The sequence below is a fragment of the Oryzias latipes genome, chromosome 1, assembly GCF_053564925.1.
Source record: "Oryzias latipes strain Hd-rR chromosome 1, Olatipes_Hd-rR_3.1".
Lineage (NCBI taxonomy): Eukaryota > Metazoa > Chordata > Actinopteri > Beloniformes > Adrianichthyidae > Oryzias > Oryzias latipes.
Genome location: NC_136237.1, coordinates 9,728,789 through 9,742,202, shown reverse-complemented (window position 1 = coordinate 9,742,202; position 13,414 = coordinate 9,728,789). Strand labels below are relative to the sequence as shown.

The following is a 13,414-nucleotide window of genomic DNA, read 5'->3' as shown; positions in this document are numbered from 1 at the left end:
CAACCTCCGAGCTGAAGTCGAGGAAGAACCACGAAACTGATTGAAGAGTTTCCTAAATACGCGCTTCACGTTTTCCAATGCACACATTTCTGCTTAAATTGTGGGAGAGTGTCCTGTCATATCTTTGAGCTCTCTCAAGAAACAGCAAATAATTAGGAGCTTTACATAAATTAGACATCATTAATGAAGTTCTCGTGCTGATTAGCAGGAAAAAGCTCCGCGTCTTCATGACAGCAGCAGCAGTCCGCGCAGCATGAAGCTTTGAGGTGAATGTTTATGGATTTACAGGCAGACAGTTTCAGGTTGAGCACTTCAATCAGTGTTGCGTTTCATCTTGGCTGCAGCCTGCACGCTCCGCCTGCTCCCAGCAAAGAAAATCGACTTTCCCGTAAGTTGGAGTCTTTAAATGTGGACGCGCAGATGCTGTTTGCTCTCAGGACGCACCACAAGGATCAGTCGGAGTGTGCTGGAGCTCCACCGCGAAAGACAGCCGCTGGGGCGAAGTAACCGGACGCGCTTCAGCCTGGAAGTCTCGCGCTCTGTCAAAGCTGCCAAAGAGGAAGGTTCCTGTCAGAAAGCATCACGGAGTGGCACAAAGAGGATGTGATGGTTCGGTGACGGCGACGCGCTCCCCGGAGTTTGAACGCATCCAAGACTTTGTGAACTTGTTCAGTCTGCGCGCGGAGCGGCTGCGGACCGCGCGCCTGAACCCGAGACGCGTTTGGATATCTTAATTGCCGCGGGTCTCCCTGTTCGTAGGTGCGCAGGGGCGGTGAAGGTCAGCTTAAATCGCATCAGGAGAAGCTTTCTTTCCAGTTTCAGCACTGGATGAGCGGAATATTCATGAAGCAGTATCTGAACTTCTGCAGGATGAGGCTGAGAGCATCGAGGTTAGGTTATCTGTAAGTAAAGGCGCCAAAGTTGGTGAGTTTTTATTAAAACAAAACTATTTATTTTGAAGCCATTTTTGTGTTTTCTGCTGTACCACAGGTTCCTTCAGTTGGCGGCGCTTTGCTTTTACGCACAGGTAACTCCTGCTCTTACCTCCATTAACTCGGAAGAATTCAAATGTCTTCATTCATATGAGAAAAACTGCGACAACGTCTCATTAAGAGCAACTGGCATCAATTCAAACATCTTGAAAAATGCAGAGCTGCGCTCTGAAAGGTGATCGTTAAAACACATGTGGACGGGGGCGGGGGAGTCACGGCGGGGTGAAAGATCAGCGGCGCTCAAATCAAGAGTGACATGAAAGCGTCTCCGTGCGGCCCGCCGGGGGCTCGGCCCGCCTGACTGACACCGTCAGTCACGCAGCTGCGTCTCCTCTGCTGTCCCGCAGAACTCCGTGCAGTCTCCTCCGAACTTCAAGCAGCATGTGACGGAGCAGAGCCGGCTGTCGGACCGCATGAGCCGCAGGCTGACCCGAACCTACCAGCTGTACAGCAGAACCAGCGGGAAGCACGTCCAGGTTCTGGCCAACAGGAGGGTCAACGCCAACGGGGACGACGGCGCGGCTCACGGTAAAGATGAAAACGTCTGAGCAGCTGTATCAATTTTATGCTGGGGGGGGGGGTGAAGCAGCTTTTGGTGTTTTCTTCTCATCTGTCTGTGGACTTCAGCACAAACTCATCTCTGTACACCAACCAACCTTCTGTCCTCCACTCCTGGGTTTCCAGGGGTTAGTCTGTCTGACTGTCCCCTTCACCCCCCCCCCCCCCCCCCCCTTTATACTTGAGACAGTGAAACCCTAAAGCTGCTCAGACCCGAGCGTTCTGGAAGGCCTCAGCAACAATCAGGGGGTCCTTCATGTCAGTGTCAGGACTCGGTGGTTCTCCCACATCCATGAATGTCCCGTTTCCTGATGAGGAGGTGCGTCTCTGAATCATCTGCCTCCCCGTTGTCGTTACAGCAAAGCTGGAGGTGGAGACGGACTCCTTTGGAAGTCGTGTTCGCATTAAAGGAATGAAGACGGGATACTACATATGCATGAACAGGAAAGGGAAGCTGATTGGAAAGGTAATCGGAATTTTGACGTTTGTTGACATTCCAGATCCGCTGAGCTTGTCAGACACCAACATTAGATTTGGGGAATTTTCGCAGCACCTCTGAAGGCTTCCCTGAACATTTGATTGTCTGAATAAAAGAGTGGTGTTTTTCGGAAACATCTGAGCCCCCCTCCCTCCCCCTGCTTTTGTCCTCTCTGCAGAGGAAAGGACGAGGCAAAGACTGCATCTTCACCGAGATTGTTCTGGAGAACAACTACACGGCACTCCAGAACGCCAAGTACGAGGGCTGGTACATGGCTTTCACGCGCAAGGGCCGCCCAAGGAAGGCCTCCAAGACCAAGCAGCACCAGAGGGAGGCCCACTTCATGAAGCGCCTCCCGAGGGGGCACCTGCTGAGTGAAAGGAGGCCGTTTGATACGCTTCCTCTGCCCGTCCCCGTTCAGCCTTTCAGCAAGCGGACTAAGCACTCCCATCAGCTGCGCTCGGAGGGTCGCTGAGGGACAAGCGGCACAGCAGAGGCGCCGCCGACAGCTCCAGACTGGAGGGAAACCTGCATGTACGCCTAAGTGCCCGAAGGCCTCGTTTGTGGATTTACTGAGTAATTCTTGGTACTGAATTGTAGATAAACTATCTAATCTGCTAGTTATTTCCAATTCAGATGATCATGGGGGGGGGGGGGGTCTCCTCAACAAAACTGTCCTGGATGAGAGTTTGGGGGCAGAAAACTGCATCAGAGAATGTTTGAAAGGAGGGAAGTAGACGTGGCAGCTATCTGGGCTTCCAGCATCTGAGTCCCGCCTCACCTGTGGGACACGTAACCTGTTCTTTTCTACATATATGAATATATTTTTACTGTAAAAATGTAAATCAAATATTTATTGTAGAGTGTATATTAAAACCACTAAAGAAAAGGTCCAGGCCGAGCTCTGGTGTTTTGGAAAGTCACCCCCTCCTAAAAAATACCTTCTTTTTTTTTCTCCTGGTCTTCTTCGCACTGAAGACCCAGATAACTGAGGGGCAATATCTGTGACAGGCTGCTGAATTCAATGTGCTCAGCAAGTGAGACCCGGGCCTGAATGGCCCGAGCTATGCATTAAAAGCGATGAGGTCAGCCCACCATTTCGGCTCAGACAAAAGTTACCACCATGTAGTTGCATTTCTCACGATCGCACACCGTAACCCTCAGATCAAATGAGCCCTTTGTGGAACCTCATATAAAAGGGCATGTTATACAATAGTGGGTTCGAATAATAACACGAGGAGGGGTCAGTTATCAAAAAGAAGCCAGTCACACAGGGAGGGGCGACGGGGGGGGGTTACAGCTTGCAGAGAAAGCACCGGGGTCTGTGTGGCAAAATGTGGCATCGACTGAAAGAGGGGGAATGGCTGGGAAGAGGCATTCGGGAATGAAAGGGAGGCAGAAAAGAAGCCCTCTTCCCAGAAGCAGCTGAGCATGACCGTCGGAGGCCAAACGACAGGGGAGGAGGACGATCCGGAGCGCAGCCGCTCCCTGCCTGCCCGTCTGCTGCAGTCAAAAAACGACAGATTTCATCTTCCTGGTAGAAGAAAACATCACATCCCTCCAAATAATCTGGACATACGGGAGCACAGAGTGCCTCAAATGTGTTTGTCTTGCATCTGCAGAAAGACAAAGCACAATGACCTGTGGTTTGGTCTCCGCGAGCGGCACTTGCTTTCTGGGTTTGGACAAGCAGAAAAAAATGCTAGGAATCATAAGCTGTACTTAAATCCAAGAGTCTCACTCGAAGGCCCTCTTCAGGCTGCCTTCAGGTTTTTCTTTGAACTGAATCAGACAGTAAACAAAAGTGCAGCCTGTTTCTTCATGCTGCAAACATGCCAGGATGCAAACTGCTGGGCAAAGGTGCCTCAGACGTCTGCTGTCAGCTGTCAGCTCCGCGTTTCTGGGAATCAGAATCAACCAAATGCAAATTTCAAACCATCAGGTACAAGAGAACAAAACGTGTGAACATCCTTGGAGGGATCAAAATGCTTTGTTTGGAAAATGTAAAGATGTGGGATTTCACTTTCGGACAAGTTCTGAAACTCGTACATTTAGGAACATGGAGGTATTTTGCTGTTAATGTCCAGATTGCAATCAAAACAGAAGCGGGGGGAAAACTTGAGGTGGTTTCTGCAGGCGTGTGAACAAAAGCTCTGGAGGAAATGAGGCTGTGAGGCTGTGAATGCAGCCCCCGCTCTCAGCCAGAGCTCACTGGGCTTTGCAGTCCCCCTCAGTCGTCCCCCTCAGCTCCTTCAGCTCCTTCAGCAGTTCCTGCTCCCCCGTTAGGATCTCTTTTGGCTTCTTGTACTGGAAAAGAAGAAGACATTTCTCATTATCATACATCTCTGGCGGCTTCAAAACAATCCGTGAAACACAGAGAAAATGTGACACATTCAACATCAGGCAAAAGCTCTGGTTGGAAGGACATCAGTCTAAAAAAAAGGAGACTGGATGGTTTTTTTTCCAGATTAAAAAGCAAAGTGTGAGAAACTCACACTGACGATCAGCGTGTTGTTGGCGTGTGTGAAGCTGAGGGCGGCGCTCTCCAGAGGCAGACAACATCGATCAAGATCAGGAATACAGAACTTTTTAAAATACCTGCAAAGACACATGCAGGATTACAAACGCACGGTGCGCCGGCAGCAACGCGGATGGTTTGTCTACAGCGCCATCTATAGGGAGAGTCTGAACATTGCATGCAACAAGTGTGCAGCGCAGGAAGGTACTTTTTGTTTGAGGTCTTTATGACGACACATGGGAGCCGGTTTAGCTCGTGCTGGTTTGCGGCGCCTTCCGTCCGTGAAACCAGGGTTCGACTCCGGGCTGCTCCCTGTTCCCTTCTCTACCCCTGTGCCGGTTCCAAGCCCGGTTTGAGAAGGTTGCGTCAGGAAGGGCATCCGGCGTAAAACATTGCCAAGTTTACCATGCGACTTGTTCGCTGTGGCGACCCCTGATGGGAGAAGCCGAAAGAGGAAGAAGATGACGACACATCTTTCAGACGGCTCCACAAAAACACTGAAGACATCTTTCTGGTAGGCGAGGTTCCGGATTCTCCACTGAAAACAGGCTGTGGAAACCAGAGAAAACGCTGCTGAGCTCTGCAAACCCAATCATTACTAAGCTGAGGTCAGGTCAACATAAAAGCAGAAAAAAAAAAAAACCCACATTGGAGCAGCTCTCTCTGATTATGTCCGAGTCCTGAGATCCCGGGGTGTTGACCAGCGGCTCCCCAACCTCCACCTGCCAGGGGCTTTGAGCTCCCAGTGGGCTTTTATGGCGCCATTTCCGCACTGAAACACATTCAGAAGACTCATCCTGACTCTACCGCCGGCGCCAGTACCTTCATGCTGCAGAAAAGCTACATTTGATCCTCACTAATAAGTTCGTCTGTCTTCAAGTCGTATTCTTCTGCCATCTCTTTCCCATCAGAGAAGAGATAGTGGATCTTCCGCTTACCTGCAGGTAGAATCAAAAGTGTTCACGAGAAATACTAAATAAAAATCTCAAGCTGTGAGGTTATGTTATGTTTATTTATCTCTTTCAACAAAAATAATCAGAAAGTGTCGAGCAGGGACGGAGATGTCCGGGTAGAAACCCACTACAACTGCGGCCCCCCCCCCCCCGCTGTTTAACTGACCACCACGAAAAACTGATTTACATTTGATTTTTGTTTGTTTTTGAACACCGATGAAAACCATTGGGGCCTAAATATTTACATGCAGTCACAACAAAATTTTATTCATCACTTGAAGCTGAAACTTGTTTAAGCATTTGCTCTAAACCAGTGTTTTTGTGGGAGATGGTCAAGTGTGCCGTGAGAAATTGCCCTCATTAACTGATCTAAAAACATTTAACATCTCCAGGAAATCAGCTCTTTGTTCATCCAAACAGGCCCTGGTAAAACACATAGAAGTTAAAAATATGAAATATCATAAAATTATTTTTTCTTTGTGTTTATATGATTCTTTTAAAGACATTTTGATAAGAATAACGGGATACCGTTAGCTGCAGCTATAACTGTGTAAGGAAAAGTCCCGCCCCTTTAACTGTCTCCACCAATCATTCTTGAAGGCTTAATCACATGTCATCAGTATGACCAATCAGAAGTGGTTAAAGTCTTCGCTTCCTTGTTTCGATTTAGCGCAAAAAAGTCTCTCTGTTCTAAGAAAAATACCAGCTAAAGCTCGTCTTTAGCGGTGTAGCTTTCCACAGAATCTGGTATCAGACTGTGGAACAAGTGAACAAAACAATGAAGCTCAAAGACGCTGGTCTTTCTGCGGTCGGCGCATTATCGGCACTACATCTCCCATGATGCAGTATAGTGACTGTCTTAGCGCACAATGAGTCTCTCCTCTTAACGTCTTAAAACAACGAACACACATCAAACAGTTTTTGAATCTTTTGACTAAATTTTTAATACATCTTTTAGAAAAAAACAGCTGCAGCTTCCAGCTTTTTATGCAACAATTATCACAAAAATGCATGTGAGATTGCAGAGCGGCTGTAGATCAATACAGACTATGAGCTTATTTTTTTATTTTTTTTTTTTATCTATTTTTTTGGATGCTGGTGTGCCGCGGGATCTTTTTCAAGGTTAAAGTGTGCCGTGTCTCAAAAAAGGTTGAAAAACACTGCTCTAAACAATAAGTGGGGAGAGGCATTTGCCAATAAAAAAAAAAGAAACTCTTCTACTTTTAGGTTGAATTAGCAGATAAATGCAAGGTAAGAATCTTCATCATTACCACCCTAAAATAAAAATATTAGAAGGCAAAACACACACAGTGTATATAATTAAAATACATAGTTTATCTGTATAAGTGCAGTAAAAAAGGACACATGAATTTCTGATTCATGCCAGCTGTATGTAACATAAAGGAATTTTGAAGAAACGTGTTTAGTATTTGCCCTAGACCTTTGCAACAATAAAAGCCTGTGAAAACAGTGGAATGGTCTATGGCACAGACGGATATCTGATCAGAACTTGTGTGGGTTCAGAATTAAAATGCACTTTCATTGTTTGGTACAAATACTTTAGATTTGGGTCCCCATCCAATCAGCGCATCTGTTGTCCAAATACTGCCCTTTCAAACTCCTCCCATTTAATTACTAATCGTAGATTTGCTTTCGGTCTGTTAATAAAAAATGCAGTTTGGGTTTATAATCAAACTAAACAATACTAACTTGGGTCGAAAGATGTTTTTTGATGTCTCATTTAAATCGCCGTCTGAAAGAGCTTTAATGTTCTTGTGAACAAAAAGCATTATTAGCAAACAGGAGCATCTTCATGGTCAGGTTGAGTGGTATGAGGCTCAGGATTCACTGACACTTGAGCTGCTGTGACTTGTTTTTCTCATGATATTATTTTCTAGCTTGTTGTTGCTATTTTCATAGATTCGGAGTTTCTTAAGTAACGTGGAGCGTCACATAGAATATCTAAAGTACTGTTACTGTTAGTATTTTGTAAATACGAACGCATCTGCTCGAGTCTGTCTTTTCGAGATTCTGGTATTAACGTAGATGGAACTGTAGGGACAGCTAGCTTGTTGCCTAGCAACATGATTAGCTATGAAGTGAAGTCCAACTTTAGGAAAGGTAATTACGTCAGGTTAATACATTTTAAAATGTTTTTATTTATTTAAAGAGTATTGTATCTTTTTTAACTTACCACCCTGTATGAGCGCCGTTTTTCTCGATGACTTCAAAACTTCGGTCCAGCTTTGCAGCTCTGCCATTTTACACTTCCGTCTCTCAGGCGGTTACCACGGAAACAAGTGGCGCGAAAATGTTATTGTGTAGTTAATTTTGAACGATAAAACTATTTCTTAGTATTGTCTTATATGAAATATAAGATAATAATTAACATTATTAGTGAAATACAAATAAATTAAAACGCATTATTTTTGTGACCTCAACCCGGAAATGAAGCATTCATAGAAGGAACAACTTCCGCTTCAGGTCACCTGTGTTTGTAACAGGGTAAGAGCTAATATTTTATAGTACAGTTGTTTTAAGCAACAAATGTTCGGTTTTATTTCAAAATGTAGAAATATTTCAATTTGCATCAAACTGCAGATAAAACAGAAAGGGATCAAATTAAAACTGTTTTCTGTTTTCATCGTCATTCGGTGTGAATGAGCAGCTAGCCATTTACAACAAGCGGAGGAATATTGTTGGCCTTATATAGTCCTTCACCATTGTGACTGGATATTTACAAAAATATTAATTACGGTTTTAAAGGAAACACTATAATACAATTCAGAAAATTAACCTGTTTAAAGAATAGTATGTTGTGCCAGGCCCTGAATCTTGTCTAAAAGAGAGAAAAATGCTATCCTCCCTTACTTTTCAATCAATTTTAACTTCAATGATCGTCTTTTTATGTTTTATTTGTCTGCATGCAAGATATTAACTTCTTTTATACTGTAATTTAGCAAGTTTATCCTTTTCTTTTGTACTTTAATTTGATTTTTCCTCTTTAGAAATACTATTTTTTCAAACCGAGTTTTAATTCTATTATTGTGCTTCTTGAAATGACAAACCTCGTCTTTGTTGTTCCAGTATGTTGAGTCCTAAAATAAAGTTCTACTTTTACGTTTTCACCAACTAAAAAACTCGCAAAACATTTTTTTTTCTGGCTTTGCTCTCAAATGAACATAAACAGGATGTGAAGTGAATTTCTCTAAAAACTCAAAAATCTCTGGATTATTTGGAAGGACAATGCTTTACGCAGACCTTCCAGCTCATTTGCTATTACGCTGATATATTTATTCTAACTCCATATTACAGCCCTTTACCTCCGCCCAGTTACTTGCCACAGACACAGTCTGTGCCAGAAAAACATGTTCCCGTCCATCTAAATTCTCCCTTTTCTGTATTTGGAATTTAGTGTTCAAAGGTTGCTTGATGAGAAACCAACCCGTTTATTTATCTTTGGCTCATGTAGTCTTCTGGTCTGTGTGCAGGCCAGCCGTTCCTCTTCTCAGATGGAGAGATGGAGCCCCGTCATGGGATCATGAAGGCTTTCCCCAAAGTTAAAAGAGCCAAAGTGCTACAGGGACAGGATGCCCCTCCGATGAAGAAGAAACCTGACGAAATAGAGGTTAAGGGGGGAAACCCTTTTAGCAGACTGACAGTGTACCTTCTGCCTGCTGGGATTGGAAATGCGAGGTGCCAGATATTCCAGAGACAAATTCAGCAGATGGGAGGACAGTTGGAGAGTTCATTGTGTGCTGCTGTCACTCATGTTGTGGTGGATGACAGCATGGATGGAGACAGGGTTCTGCGATTGCTGAAAGTGGATGGCCTGCCCTCTGGTGTTCATCTGGTGAAATGCAGCTGGCTGAGCATGTGCATTAGTGAGCGGAAACTCCTGGATATGGATGGATACAGCCTTCAACTCCTGGATATGGATGGATACAGCCTTCTTTTACCCAAGAGGTTCATGGTCATCTTTACATTTTCTTTTGGAGTTTTTGTCTCAGATCAGGTTTTTTCTGTATTCTTTTAAACCTCTAGTGTTCATAGTTCAAGATGTTTCTTTCATGCATATCAAAACACATGATTTCATACATAAATGACATATTGGTATATGCTTTACATCTTTTAAATATATTGTCCACCCAGGAGCTCAGAATCAAAGCTGGAAAGTGTGAGTGAAAAACAAGCGGATTTCAAATCGATTGCAGAAAACTTCCCAGATCCAGAGACTCTTCAAACCAAGCAGGAGGAAGCTGCACTCACGGTCTGTTTCCAGGTCACAGCATTCTCAGATGAACCTGTCAAAGATAAGCTTTTCATCACGATTTATCTTAACACCTTTCTAGCAGACAATCCCAGACACTAAAGAGGAGGTGGGTGGGGAGGAAGACTGCGTCTCCCAGAGCGACCTTGTAGCTCTAATCACTGGTCAGCACCCCGAAGAAGAGAGCCCAGGCGCAAGTGGAAACCCTGATCCAGAGGCTGTCGTGGAGAAAACGGTCCCAGGGAAGTGGGTCTGTGCTCAGTCTTCCAAGTCTAAGACTAATAACTTTAATAAGCACATCACAGACAAGCTGGAGTTACTGGCTAAGGCCTACACACATCAGGGGGACAAGTGGAGGGCTTTGGGGTACTCCAAGGCTGTCAATGCACTGAAAAGCTACCACAAGCCAGTGACTTCATATCAGGTAGAGCTTGCTTTAAGAGCTGCTGGTTCCACTGGTTTTTAGCATGTAATCAACTCTCTCGTTTTCTCATTTCAAATCACTTTCTCTAGGAAGCATGCCAGATCCCGGGAATTGGAAAGCGCATGGCCGACAAGATCGATGAAATAATGGAGAGCGGCCACTTGCGTAAGCTGGATCACATCGGGGAGGCCGTGCCAGTGTTGGAGCTTTTCACCAACATTTGGGGGGCAGGAGCCAAGACTGCACAGCTGTGGTACCAACAGGTGAAAACACAGCCTACGGCCTCTGCCATGTCATTCCTCTGTAATACTAACGGAGGTGGTTTCATCCCAAACTTTGGGATTTATGGAGCTGCTCCAGTTCCAGCTGGGAAACAGGATATTTAGCTGTTGTTTTTGTTTGTTTTAAAGACTCGTGAAATGTTTTTTTTTAACTCAGAGAAACTGAGTTTTTTGTCATTAAGTTTTCTTGTTGAATACCAGCAGTCTCCAGAGGAATTTAGTGTCTTTTTTGCTGTCAGGGATTTCGCACCCTGGAGGACATCCGCACCAAAGCTCGCCTGAGCGCTACTCAGAAAATTGGCCTGAAGCACTACAATGACTTTCTAGAGCGAATGCCCAGAGAGGAGGCAGCAGCTATCGAAAAAGTGGTAATAAATCTTCATTTGACCCATCAAATGCTTGCTTTGTTCTGTGATGATGACTGAAACATTGACTCCTACAAATGTTAGGCTGCATTCCTATGCAGGTGATGGGATCCTCCTTTGAACCATCAGCCATTTGTGAATTGAAGCCCTGAGGTTGGAAAATGTTTGCTGTAGCTTTGCTGCACGATGATGTAAAAAACAGAGAGCAGCGTCCCAAAGGGGAAAAGGAAACTCCAAACCTGGACTGCTCTTAAGTTGGCCAGATAACTGCTGGTTTCTCTGTCAAAGAGCTGCTGACCGGGATTTTCACTTTCCATCAAAGCTGCCAGTGAGAGATTAGACGCGAAGAAGATGACAAAAGCATGTGTGTGTCCTTGGTCTGCGAAATAATGTGCTTTGCAAGGATGCCTCCATATTTAAGGGGGAAAAGTTAAGCATTTGCTGGTGGGGGGCACCAGAGGAAGACTGCAAAAGGAAAGGGTCTCTTTTTTCACGTAAAGAAACTTTCACTTTTCAGCCCTGAAGAAACCAGAGGGCTGGAGTCTACTCACAAACATCTCTGGAAGATTCCTGGAGTTTTCAGGAATGTCAGTGACCCAATCATCATGCCCATCAGGGATGAAGACTTTGCTCCTGATGCACAGATTTCTCTGGAAATGTTTATGATATTCTGCTCTGGAGAAAGTCCTTGTACTTTTAGGTTGAGGAACATTTTTGGAAAAAAAATTCTCAATCTTTGTATGTTTATCAAAGGGCTTCTTTTTTCCTTTGTCTCTATAAGAAAACCCAGTAAAGATGATCATGTAGCAGACCTGACATCAATCAACGTCATTACTTGAGAAGTTCTCCAAGCCCAATTCTTTCATTTCCTGCTTCTTTGGTCATTTCTTGCCCCGATTTCACTATGAAACCTGCAGCAGCCTTACATTTGAAATGAGCTCATTTAATTCATCAAAGTCAGATTCCTCCGTTTAAACATTTACCTTGTCCATGTTAGGTTGGGAATAGAACATTGGTTTAGAAAGCATCGGAAAATCTTTTTAATTGTGGTCAAGTTTTTAAAAGGCCCAGAACTTTAGTCATGCAACGGCTTCTTCTGTGCAGGTGAGGGAAGCTGTGAGAACCTTGGATCCGGGACTCGTGGCCGTCGCCTGTGGTTCCTACCGTCGGGGAAAGGCGACTTGTGGAGACGTGGACGTACTCATCACTCACCCTGATGGCAAGTCCCACAGAGGCGTCTTCAGCAAAGTGTTACAAATCCTCCATGATGATGGTAATCTTATTCATTTGTAAGCAATGTTATTGGATTTTCATGTAGGAGAGGGTGACAAAGTTTTGCCATTTTAGGGTTTTTGACAGACGATTTGGTGAGCCACGAGGAGAATGGAGAGCAGAAAAAATACATGGGTGTGTGCCGGTTGCCGGGCCACCGTCATCGCAGGTTGGACATCATCATAGTGCCTTACGACGAGTTTGCCTGCGCACTTCTGTATTTCACCGGATCCGCACACTTTAACCGCTCGATGAGAGCCCTGGCAAAAACAAAAGGCATGAGCTTGTCGGAGCATTCCCTGAACAAAGACGTGGTCCGCCAGGGCACCTCTAAAGTCTGCGCTGGAAGTCCAGTTCCCACACAGACAGAGAAGGATGTTTTTAGTCTTCTGGGGATACCATACAGAGAGCCGCATGAAAGGGATTGGTGATTATTCCAAGGGAAAATACACCCCAAACTGTGATCCTTCGCAAATACTTTATATCATGGCTTTCAATTCTTTAATAATTTTACAGAATATTAGGAGGAGCTCATTTAAACCTCAAAGTACACTTTCCAAATTGGAAGTAAAACAAGGAAGTATCAGATGTTGCAGTTCCTCAAAATACCACTTGATGTTGGTCACGGACAGGAGTAATTTCCCATCGACTTCCATGTTAAAAGGTCAGATTTCACACCAAAAATAAAAGCATTCAGCAGTGTATCGAAAACCTTTTTGATGTTTATGACTTTTTTTTTCCAATATTATGAAAAGTCTTTGGGGTGGTGGGGGAAGCAAAAGTGGTTAGGTTGGTACACCTAACAGTTTTAAACTTTATTTTGTCCCGGCCCAATTGCAGTCTTCTGATGGTCGTGGAGATGGAAGGAGCAAACAACTGTCAGTGCGCCCCTCCTGCTTAAACTCAATTCTGGAATTAATTTACTTATTTCTGGACAAAAGTTGGCTGCAAACGTGGCAGGAGGATTTTAAAGGATCAACGGGGATGCTGCCAGGAAGTTGAAGTGTTTCCGTAGAGTGTTTGATCTACAAAGTATTATTTTAATTAAATAATGTGGGTCATGGTGGAGAGGTAGAGTGGTCAACCTCTGATTGGAAGGTTGTGGGTTCGGTTCCCGCTCTGCACGCCCATGTGTCAAAGAGTTCTTAGGCAGGACACTGAACCCCACATCACTCCATCGATTGTGTGGGTGAATGGCACTGAGACGGTGAAGTGCGTTGGACCTTCTAAGAAGGCAGTAAAACGCTAAATAACCATTTATTATGAGATAGACGGAAAGTCAAGTAGATCTGTAGGTGGACTG

At 44.7% G+C, this 13,414-nt stretch overlaps 3 protein-coding genes across 11 annotated transcripts; 2 read left to right on the top strand and 1 right to left on the bottom strand.

Annotated features, from left to right (window-relative positions):
• Positions 1 to 344: 344 nt before the first annotated feature.
• Positions 345 to 2,917, top strand: fgf8b (fibroblast growth factor 8b). The gene is made up of 5 exons (XM_023960052.2): positions 345 to 902; positions 991 to 1,027; positions 1,340 to 1,520; positions 1,910 to 2,016; positions 2,207 to 2,917. The coding sequence occupies exons 1-5, from the start codon at positions 829 to 831 to the stop codon at positions 2,501 to 2,503; spliced, it is 696 nt and encodes a 231-aa protein (XP_023815820.1). The 5' UTR covers positions 345 to 828; the 3' UTR covers positions 2,504 to 2,917.
• On the bottom strand, positions 2,853 to 7,846 carry dpcd (deleted in primary ciliary dyskinesia homolog (mouse)). The gene is made up of 7 exons (XM_078931934.1): positions 7,694 to 7,846; positions 5,404 to 5,484; positions 5,190 to 5,318; positions 5,020 to 5,116; positions 4,755 to 4,784; positions 4,524 to 4,626; positions 2,853 to 4,335 (listed from the first exon to the last, which is right to left on the bottom strand). Exons 1-7 carry the CDS (start codon positions 7,758 to 7,760, stop codon positions 4,237 to 4,239), a joined length of 606 nt encoding a protein of 201 aa, XP_078788060.1. The 5' UTR covers positions 7,761 to 7,846; the 3' UTR covers positions 2,853 to 4,236.
• On the top strand, positions 7,499 to 12,822 carry poll (polymerase (DNA directed), lambda). Of its 9 annotated transcripts, none has more exons than XM_078931628.1 (9): positions 7,499 to 7,620; positions 8,991 to 9,195; positions 9,289 to 9,465; positions 9,652 to 9,769; positions 9,852 to 10,193; positions 10,283 to 10,456; positions 10,714 to 10,842; positions 11,944 to 12,112; positions 12,187 to 12,822. In XM_078931628.1, exons 1-9 carry the CDS (start codon positions 7,584 to 7,586, stop codon positions 12,540 to 12,542), a joined length of 1,707 nt encoding a protein of 568 aa, XP_078787754.1. In that variant the 5' UTR covers positions 7,499 to 7,583; the 3' UTR covers positions 12,543 to 12,822. The 9 variants fall into 9 exon arrangements, with proteins under 9 accessions (XP_078787754.1, XP_078787582.1, XP_078787547.1 ...); XM_078931680.1 differs by lacking the exon at positions 7,499 to 7,620 and adding an exon at positions 7,866 to 8,004 and having other exon boundaries at positions 9,855 to 10,193; XM_078931653.1 differs by lacking the exon at positions 7,499 to 7,620 and adding an exon at positions 7,866 to 8,004.
• Positions 12,823 to 13,414: the final 592 nt, after the last annotated feature.

What these genes read in the sequence shown, in the direction of transcription:
- fgf8b (XM_023960052.2), top strand. Translation starts at nt 829, where the DNA reads ATGAGCGGAATATTCATGAAGCAGTATCTGAACTTCTGCAGGATGAGG. An exon ending in GCATCGAGGTTAGGTTATCT is followed by an intron (nt 903 to 990) that starts GTAAGTAAAGGC and finishes GCTGTACCACAG; the next exon opens with GTTCCTTCAGTTGGCGGCGC. An exon ending in AAGGGAAGCTGATTGGAAAG is followed by an intron (nt 2,017 to 2,206) that starts GTAATCGGAATT and finishes TCCTCTCTGCAG; the next exon opens with AGGAAAGGACGAGGCAAAGA.
- poll (XM_078931421.1), top strand. Translation starts at nt 7,584, where the DNA reads ATGATTAGCTATGAAGTGAAGTCCAACTTTAGGAAAG. An exon ending in CAGCAGCTATCGAAAAAGTG is followed by an intron (nt 10,843 to 11,943) that starts GTAATAAATCTT and finishes TCTTCTGTGCAG; the next exon opens with GTGAGGGAAGCTGTGAGAAC. An exon ending in ACAAATCCTCCATGATGATG is followed by an intron (nt 12,113 to 12,186) that starts GTAATCTTATTC and finishes TTGCCATTTTAG; the next exon opens with GGTTTTTGACAGACGATTTG.
- dpcd (XM_078931934.1), bottom strand. Translation starts at nt 7,760, where the DNA reads ATGGCAGAGCTGCAAAGCTGGACCGAAGTTTTGAAGTCATCGAGAAAA. An exon ending in AACGGCGCTCATACAGGGTG is followed by an intron (nt 5,485 to 7,693) that starts GTAAGTTAAAAA and finishes TTCTACCTGCAG; the next exon opens with GTAAGCGGAAGATCCACTAT. An exon ending in TTTGTGGAGCCGTCTGAAAG is followed by an intron (nt 4,785 to 5,019) that starts ATGTGTCGTCAT and finishes AAACCGGCTCCC; the next exon opens with ATGTGTCGTCATAAAGACCT.